The 10,652-nt window shown below is 33.8% G+C and overlaps 1 protein-coding gene across 1 annotated transcript; it reads right to left on the reverse strand.

Annotated features, from left to right (window-relative positions):
• On the reverse strand, positions 1-9,700 carry LOC111054532 (PI-actitoxin-Avd5a). The gene is made up of 3 exons (XM_022341582.2): positions 9,295-9,700; positions 5,566-5,730; positions 1-336 (listed from the first exon to the last, which is right to left on the reverse strand). Exons 1-3 carry the CDS (start codon positions 9,329-9,331, stop codon positions 305-307), a joined length of 234 nt encoding a protein of 77 aa, XP_022197274.1. The 5' UTR covers positions 9,332-9,700; the 3' UTR covers positions 1-304.
• Between the last annotated feature and the right edge of the window lie 952 nt (positions 9,701-10,652).

Consider the following 10,652-nt stretch of genomic DNA (forward strand, 5'->3'; position numbering starts at 1 on the left):
TAATTTTGTATTGCATTCCATAATAAGGTACTCTGTTCTCTTTAATTTTTATCAACAAACTCTTATAAAAAGAAACTTCACATTGAGAAACTCTAGCTATAGATATGACACATGCATCATACATAGATCATAGTAATATGCAGATTCATATAATAGAAAAGTTATTGATATCGTTGAGGAACCAATTTTCAATCCATTTCATTTATTTATCTGAAGAATCAGGTGAACTCGTTATTGGAATACAAGAATATAAATATTTCAATAATAGAATATTGTCAAGTATTCGAGTTGCTTCTCTCTTCTCTCAGCACGGTCCATTTTTCACCTTCCTCCAGCCTGTAAAAAAGGAGAAATTTGCCTTAATTGACAGTTATATTCATTCAGAATTCTATTTAGAACTTCCAGATTTGAAGAAGCTGTCCTTCAATATAGAATTCCCATAAGTGCAATCGGCGAACAATAAATTATTGAAGTCCACGACATGAGGACACTGAAATACAGACTGAATAAACAGTGTGAATTTTGAAATAAATTTTGAATCAGTGTGAATTTTGTAAAGTCTGAAGAATGGACAATAGCAAGGAGACGGAGTGAATCATATGAAAGCGTATATTTGCCTCGTATATATATATATATATATATATATATATATAATATATATATATATATATTTATATATATGAGAGGCTTTGAGATTTCTTCAAATAATTATGTGAAGAAGAACAGCGATAACATTAACACATCAAAATTGTTGCTTATGGCATGAGAGTACTGATTAAAATAATATTACAGGCCCCCAGTATATGAGCCCCCAAGCTCATGGACGCACCACCCCCCTCCCCACAATTTGCAAAATTCCACCCACCTCCAAGATTTGAAATTTGATTTTCAAGCCAGTCTGCGTCCCAAACCCACCCCCACCATCTCCCACCAACCATGTGAGCACACCTGCATATTGAGGGGATTATATTATATTGCAAAAATATAACATATTGCAAACATTATCAATCAAGCTGTAATGGTTATGATATTAAAATAAATTTATTGATTGGGGTCAATTAAAAACGAGTAGAATTAGGACTTTCCGGAATGATGAGACTTTAGTAATCTTGTAGTTGAATTTTCAGTGTGACTTTTTTGACGTGAGAAATTTATTTTTCTGTTGAGAAATATTGTTCTCATATTAAGATTTTGCTAACTTGCATCCGGGAAGACTCAATTTTTATGCAGGGTTGAGGTATTCTCACGGAACTGTATTTCCGTTAACGATGGAGAATACTCAAGTATTTGGGAATATTTTAAACTTTCATTATTTTCCATTTCTACAGAATTATGCTGGTCTCCATGTGGACCGTTGTCTCGTTGGTGGAAGGGGAACATTTGCGTGGAAAAGTTCAGTCTCAATGAAGCCGCGAATCAAAACAGATTAAAATCCAGAGGTAGCCTCGGAGCTCGAGAGTCCACAATTAACGTGTTTGTTGAATGTTTTTATTGTCTAAATTTGTTGAAATGTAATAACACGAGATAAATTGGAGGATTTTGATTGTTTGAAGTGATTATGTAATTTTCATTGAAAATATTAGTGAGAACATCCTAGTGAAGTGAAAATTGTAATAGTGATGGATTTATAAATTGAACTTTCGTGAGTGCCATTATATTTTCTAGCTCATTTTAAAATCCCTATATTGACCGAGTCCTCAATTGTTCGGTAGTAATAAAATGAATTAAGTTCACGCTACCATCGTAAAGAGTTAGAATTCCAGCCGAACAGTTAGCAAAATCTTACAAGCAGTTTTTTCAGAATGTGCAATGAAACGATATAGATTATTATTTGTCCAAATTTGAATTAGATCAATTCATTTAATGAAATTCTACAAGTCCTTTTCAGTCCTGGATTATGATGAAAAACTTATTCTTCTACAAAATTCTAGTGATTGATAGTAATGATAATGATTTTTAGCCATTTGGGAAATTTTTTTGCTGTTTTTCAAAGTTTTCCCAGGCTGTACAAAATATAAGACAAAGGGTCTCAAGGGGTACTGTCTTCCAATAAGCCACTCAATTGCATTCTATTACATTTATTATAAGAATTTGAGTTCACAGTACATATAGATTATTGTATATTTCATCATTCACTCATATTTTACTAGCAAAAAATAATTTTACGAATATATAGATAATATTATCATGTTTTAGTACCGTAGTTGATTTTTTTATATTTCTTATGGAATGAGAAAAAAAATTTTGTCTTTTGAAATGCATAAATGCACAGAGCATTTACTGCAGTAGAAATGGATTTTACCATTACAACCTATTTCTTTGCACCTTGACCTCCTTTGCTGTCATGTACCAATGGCCAGTGCTCAAATCCATCAAATCGTACTTCTTCTGATGGTCTCCTCTAAGAAGCACGCTTTTGATATTTATGCTCAGTCAATGAGTGAGGCCTACCTACTCTGACAGTCCTTGTTGACCCAGCTGCTACAAGACCTTCAGCGACTCTCATTTTGGAATGCAGTAGATCCAACTGATAACTAATCATTCTTCCGTTTTTTAGACAAAATGCAGTTATTTCTGTATTCAAACCAACTATTCACAAGTGCCAGGTCAACAGCATGCATAATCATACGCAGCGTTCATTTTTTGATCGAATAAAGATTCTTATAGGGCTATCATCTGTTCAAGTAGATCAATCCCACCCATTGACTGATTAATTATAAGTTGACCCTCTGAACGATCAATTTCATCATGACTTTTTGTTACATTATTCCACTTGCGTACCTTATCTTTTTTACCTACACCTACAAAATTGGAAAACAATACAACACTCCTATTGTCTAACGATTTGGTGAGAACAATTCTTATATCAGTACTAACAATTTGATCAGACACGTCCATGTATGCTCATTACACGATCACTCATTAGGGAATGGTTTCAAAATCTATTTTTTCTAGCTGCACCAGCAACATTAATTTTTTCAGCTTTCAATACTCCCAGAAGATTATATGTGGAGAAATAGTTATCAAAAAATATATTATGCCCCTCTGCTCCAATTTGGTTAGCAAGATGAAGAGCAGTTGATGCACCTAAGCGAAATTTAGATTTCAGTTCTTGATTAATTTCTGTGTTTGACCCTTATAGATAAGGAAGTCATAGGCCATCCCACCTTCCCCACACAGCACAAACAACTTCACTCCTCATGGGCACGGTTTCGTTTTCACATATTGTTTGATACTCAGGTGACCCTTGAAAGGCACAATCTGCTCATCAACGCAAATGAACTCTTAAAGCGGCAGCTGTAGGCAACGATTCCTAACAAAATCATGAATGAGGCGAACCTTCTGCAATACATCATGACGTGGATTTTGCATTGCCAAATTATTGACCAAATGAAGTTTTGTTCTTAGCTGAAAAAATTTGTCTCTTGACATGTTATCACGAAACATACTAAGACCTGAGAATGAATCCCAATACATTTGTACACGAGGGAATTTGAACACATTTACACCAATGTGGAGCCCAGTTAGAATTTTGATTTCAGCAATACTTGTTGGCCTGAACCTCGTAACATTGCTCTGTACTGCATACAGATTAGTGAATTCTTTGCACATTTCGAATAAATCATCTGTAATGTATTCTATGACATATTCAATAGGGTATATTAAGTCATCATGAAAATCTTTGAAAACATTGGTATTCTCGAAATCAATAGCAGCTTCATTGAACGGTCGGCGTTGATAATAAATGTCCTTTCGATTAGTAATATAATTGTAGTTAGAAGTGTTACCAAGTTCCGAATCATCACAGTTTTCATCAGCTACTGTTTGGTTGTCAACTTGTAGAGCTTGTTCTTCTGCTGGGAAGCCGATGAAACCATGGTTAATTACTGCAACTTTGTCTGCTTTTGTCATTGTAGAGGCACGCACACGAATTCCTCTTGTAGAACCAGGAATATCTTCAGCATCATCTTCATCAAATTCGACTTTGGACGGGTAACCATCTTCAATCATTGAGAGAATCATGTCGGAACCTTTATGAGCCTAGTAGCGACCTGAATGACAGGAAACATAACACCAATATCATAAAACTACTTAGATGAAACACAAAAATATAATGTGTTAGGTGATGAACCAAAAGGTTATTCACACACGAAATTCAAAAGAACTGCAAGTGACAAACTTGTATCCAAGTGATTCCTTGTAAACTTGACTACCTACTTGTAAATAATGTGTGAATAAGATGATAATGATCATATTTATGTGATTGATAATAGAATGTAAATAAAAAAAAAATCATTTTTTCTCTACTACTTACAATGAAAATGAATCTACAGAAATGATACACACGAAAATTGTACAGAGCAACATTATAGGTTATGTTTACAAATAACAACTACAGAGACCTGATGTCCAACATTTTTAACATGGTTTTCCAACAATTATTTAGACAGAGTATTTTGTTCTGTGGAGAAAGTAAGCATCAGGTCAGATAGATCAATAAGTCAAATATGTAAATTCAATAATGTATCAGTTGAAATATTGAGATTTCAACAATAAAAAGGAATCTATTTGGAGAAATACTTACCTTTGGATGCAGCCATCTTCCTTGCACTCAATGTCTGGTCAGCATACAGCTGTTACGTATGTATTCCACAGCCTTCATAAAACTAGTATCTGTTCATCAAGGTCCAATTCATAGTACAGAAGGTCTGGATTGGTACTAAATACATAGCATAAAGCTCAAGAGAAGTGAGAAGTTAGCGTCCAAAATTTTGGACACACAGACTGAAAGGGTGTGTCCTAGAGCTCAAAAGTTTGTTCTTTGTCCAGTCCCATGACTCAATCTTTAAAATTTAGAGATCTCTATTATTCCCCCATCTGGGGCGGTTACAAAGCCATCATTGAAAAATAATTTTTACCTATAAAAAGGATGGTTTGAATGATCAAGGTACCCATGTAATCATTGTCAGCTACAATTATAAATTGATATAACACATACAATATGATTAACCAATCCATACTATTTTAATAATACCACAAACTAACATAGGAAAAGACTGATTTAAAAACTAAAAATACTTGGAAACTTGAATGTTCAAAGGTCACTAGCTCTCCACAGAAGCTGATTAAGCTTTTTAATTGTGTTTGCATTATATAAAAATTTGTTATAATACACTATCGTGTTGAGTTGAGGATATTCCAATCTGAATCGTGGATAGATCATTCAATAAAAAATCATAATAGAAGAACAAAAATTATACAAAACAAATATAGTGAAATCTTCTAGTAGATCGGGAAATCCATAATAGAATAGAAAAACGAGAATTAACTAAAGAATATAAAAATATATAAAGAAATATAAAAAATAAATTAACTCAAGCAAACCTCATAAAGGCTGCTTGACAAGGTACCATATACAAAATAAATTCATAAATGAATATATATAGGCCCTATCTCAGTACCCTTTTAGATTATTTTGTCACAACATGTTTCGGGTAATAAGATTTATATTTTTATTCATATTAAAAGTAGCCCTGGAGAAAAAATACAACAAAAATTACTTACTTCCTGGAGTATTACAATTCTCGATAGCCATATGGCAATCATTGGAAAATACTCTCTGAGTTACTCCATTGGTGGCGCAAATCGGCTGGTAAATGGCTGTGCAAACAGAAGGACATTCCGGTTTCTTATTGAGAGGGATACCGTAAGCATGACAGCATGCCAAAACTGAAACATGAGAATAAACCATTGGAAAAAATAGAGTCTATTATTATATCCAATGATATAATATAAATTATATGTTATGATAGAATGAAAGTAGTTCCACACTAAAAATTGGATCTTGTCCTGAAGACTTTTGCAAACACAGTAGAAACACACAACAGAGAGAACAGTTAGAAATTAGATGGAGGCTTCTATCTTTGCCAGTCCTTGAATTTAACCCGGTACCTCCTTATTGCCGGTCAGGCATGTTTCAACCAGTTACACCAAAATGACAATCTTTGGATAGCAGCGCTCATTTTATCCTAGAGCATAGCGAGCAATTAATCTATAAATAAAAATGAATATGATGAATTGCATTCTATTTAAAGAATAATATTGACAAAATTCATTTTGGATTCCCTTAAATATGTATTACATATTCACAAGCATTTGAATGGATGCAATCTCTCATTTATTCTTATCAGATTCACAATGGTTTTACAACTTATTATGGGGTATGTAAGAGGATATTATTGTACAAATGGAACTTCTCCTCAATAGGGACATATTACCAAACTCTAGCGACTAGTAACAGCCAGTGTCATCCTTATATACATTTTTGTGGGGTCTGAACAAATGTTACTAAGAGCGCATATAGGCTTATGTGGTTGCTCCATTTATCATTATAAAGTATTCTTCTATGTTATATATTATGAGTTGAAATTGAGTGATTGTATTTCTTCTTCAGGGCTACTCTTGAATATAATTAAAAATATAAATCTAAGTACCCTTTCCAAAATGGTTTAGTCAATTTTAGAAAGGGTACTTAGATTTCTGTTTTTATCTATTATACAGTAGGTAATCAATCTGATGGTAATTTCCAATCCTAAATGAGGAAGTGCTCACTTATTCTTTAAAAAGAAATTTGAACCATTCTATGAGAATGTTAATGTATTAATCTTCTTGATTGAATTATGTACAAACCGTTTTAAATTAACATGAATTTGAATAATCATTTAACTTCTCATAAATCACGTTTTCCTTGAGTACCTAAATTCACGAAGCAAGCCGCGCTTTACACTGTACAGGATAAGTAGTAATTGAAATACGTTAGCGGAGTTCTCACTATTGACTTACTGGAGCACAAAGTCGTTTTTTGTCTGTTTGTATGTTCGACAAGAACTTTAGAGAGAATTAATCAATCAGCTTCAAATTTTGAACACGAATTCTTCGAACCTTTTTACAGGTCAAGTTCGTTGAACAACAAAATTGACACACTTCTTCGTCCTTTTTCAGGATATAAAAATAACATTGAATGTGCATAGAGAAAAAAAATTTTTTTGATTATCAGTTAGCCGGAATTATTTGCATGCTATTTCTGTATTTTCTCCATTCATTTGAAGGAGCTAATAATATTATTTGGCAGTTGTCACACAGACTTTCGATACATGATTTCAGCTGAATAATACACAGCATTAATTTATAAGTTCTATATTGACTAGCTTCCTTAACGTCTGCCTGCCGGTCTGTAACATACACGTAATTAATACTACTTGTGGTAGCAGCTGCTATGACAATTCTTTTTTGTTAAAAGTGTTAAAACATGGGTAGAAGCAGGACCGCCTATATACTACCGGACCTGAGCCTAGAAAATAATGGCCGCCGTATGTGGTGGTCTTATAGAAATTCCTTCTGAGAAAAAATCACTAATCATATGTTAAAAAGCGTCTCGATTTGTCGAAATTTCAGTTCGTCTATTTCCCGTTTAATATATCAATTCCGGCCACTACATACGGTGGAGAGATTTTTTTGTAGGCGCAGGTCCGGTATAAAGGAAGTCCTGGTAGAAGCTGCTATTAGTGTTCACTAATACTTGATTATTCAATGTACAGGTACCGAACTCATTCATACCATTTTTGTATTTTCTATTAGTACCTTCAAATGTTAAGATCATTGAAATGGTGTGAGATATAAATGTGCGGGTTTCCCCATTAATTTTCCTTTGAAATTCTGTATCGAAATCATGTATCACATGCCAACCTTCCCATTTGAAATAATAAATTCAAAATGAAGCTAGATTCGAAATGAAGTAGGATCCATATGACGGATCCAAGATGGTGGACAAAAGTTTCGAAGCGACAGAAAGTTTTTTTCCAATTTGAATAGGATTCCCATGGAACCTATCACTGTATCCTATTATATTAAGCGAGCAATTTCTGTATATGGTTATCTGGTTATGTATGTCCAACGGATCTCGAAAACGGCTCTAACGATTTTCACGAAATTTGGAACATAGTAGGCTTATGATATGAAAATTCGATTGCACTAGGTCTCATCCCCGGGAAAACTAACTGGAGGACATGAAAAGGATGATAATTATTCATCCTTGGAAAAACAGATGATAATTTCGTCGTCTGTTGATGATTGAAGAGACTAAGCGAGTGCATGTGTGTGGGACCGAGATAAAATATTATGACTCAGCTGTTGAACTTTTGTAATCATTCAATCAGGTACTCTGATATCCGCAACTTGTAATTATACAGAGTTGGTGAGAATTATTATGGAAACAGCTAATATATATTTTACAAGTATAATAATTAATATCGGGGGACCGAGCTTCGCTCTGGAGTAAAAAAGCATGAAAAAATTACGAAAGAAGAAATTATAATATGTAATTTATAGTTCATACAGAAATGTTCTATCCAATCACAGTGAATTGAAATCAATTCCCAGAGGAATGCAAAAATTTCTCTCACAAAGGCCCGGTTTCAGAAAAGCCGGTTAAATTTAATCCTGATTAATTCCAGTAGAAACAATCAGAGAAGCGATCTTTTTGAAATGGTCTTCTCTGATTTGGTTCACGTGAAATAAATCAGGATTAAAATTTAACCGGCTTTTCTGCAACCGGGCCTTTGTGAGAGAAATTTTTGCATTCCTCTGGGAATTGATTTCAATTCACTGTGATTTGATAGTCCATTTCTGTATGAACTATAAATTATATATAATTATAATTTCTTCTTTCGTAATAATTTTTTCATGCTTTTTTACTCCAGAGCGGAGCTCGGTCCCCCGATATTAATTATTATACTTGCGTGTAAAATAATATATATTAGCTGTTTCTTAATAATTCTCACTAACTCTGTATAATTACAAGTTGCGGATATAAGAGATCAGTACAACAATTCATGAGGATGAGCGAGTTCTTCAACCCTGGGGGTCTCTAGTAATCAATGTAGTTCGGAGGATGTCAAGTTCCAAGTTGAAGCTAACGAGACACGATATGGTAATTCACCATCACCAGTCACAAACATGTATATCGTTTCTTACAAACTGAAGTTCTAATCATTTCACAGTATCAACAAAAATAATCTTCATATTCCTTCATACAGCAATATAAAACTATTTTTGAATTCATCGTCTATTCGTCGAAAATATAGTGAACACTATTTTTATGGATGAATTGGAAGAGGTTATGAGAATAATATATTATGAGAATGATAATATATATTGAGAAAAATAATATCAGAGATTCTACATAAACATTTCTAAAGATTCGAAAAATTATATGAAATTTTCCACAATACTCACATAAGGCAAAAAATGTAAATAAGCGACAGAAGTACATGATTATAGATGATGAAGACACAAATGTGATTCTAGAACTGGAGATGTGAAAACAAAGAGCACTTCACCCGTGAACTTGTACCTTGAGACTCTCAAGTTATTTGTCAGTGACGTAGGATGCGGTCGTATTTAAAGACAAATTTCACTCACCATTTCACTCCTAGTATTTCCTTCTCACTCGTCCTATCCTTATTCGTGATGATGCTAGTTACGAGATAGAGGAGGTGATTTTTCCTCGAAGATACCTAATCGCAAGAAATCATTTGACGTAGCCTACATCAAGAATAATACACAGCTATAGATCTTTGGCCTACTATAGCCTATCACGGGAACTGAGGAATAACCGCACGATCTAAAAACAACCGCATAGAGACTGAAGCATATATTATGTTCATTATTCTATTTCTTCTTTCCTCCTTGTTCTTCTTATCCTTCTTCGATTTCTGTCATATCACGTTTTCCTCTATGTCTTTTTTGTTTGAGGCTTGATACACACTACAACCAAAACTAGCTTAATTTTGTTTCTTATCTAGACTGACAACCAAATTTTCTCGTCCCCTTTTTTCTTTCATGTTATTCTTCTTTCCCATTTTTCTCGTGTTCTTTGTTCACCTCTTTTTCTTTCTGTCAATTTTCATTACTTAATGTTTTCTGAATACTGAATTATTTTCCGATCTTATCGTTCTTGTGCTTTTATGGAACATCATCCTCTTGCTTGAACTTCTCTCTCTCTCTTCAAGCTCATAATGTTTTCTTTTTCATTCCTTCTTATTCGTCTTCTTATTCTCGCTCATTTTTTGTCTCTTTTCCGTCATCCTTGTCTAGTTAACAAAGCTATTGTACTTGTCTGTGTCATAATTATTGCAATAGTCCGATGAAGTAGGTCATCTATACCGTACTTTTCCTTCTTGCTCATTATAACTCCACTAATCACTTCGATCGTGATAAGGAATATTGAGAAACAACTTTTCATTTATGACTTTTTTGAGATAGCTCTGACAACGTGATAATACTTGTTTAGTGACAACATTGAATCCCATTGGATATCGTTCACTCATTCCAGTAATTTTATTGTCATGAAATGACAATATGAATTTTATTATCTTCATCGTTGTCGTATGGATTAGGCTATTCAAGCCTGTTCCGGCGTCCATCGCTTCCTTGGTCTACCAATACTCCTTCTGCCTATTGGCTTGTGGAGTAGAGCATGTGGGAGACGACGGTCTTGTGACATTCTAAGGACATGATCTTATTAGTATATATATTCATTCCCATATGTTTTTCCAAACTAAACACTGCTTGGGCATCTCTTCTCATATTAT

This window comes from Nilaparvata lugens, chromosome 4 (assembly GCF_014356525.2).
Source record: "Nilaparvata lugens isolate BPH chromosome 4, ASM1435652v1, whole genome shotgun sequence".
Taxonomy (NCBI): domain Eukaryota; kingdom Metazoa; phylum Arthropoda; class Insecta; order Hemiptera; family Delphacidae; genus Nilaparvata; species Nilaparvata lugens.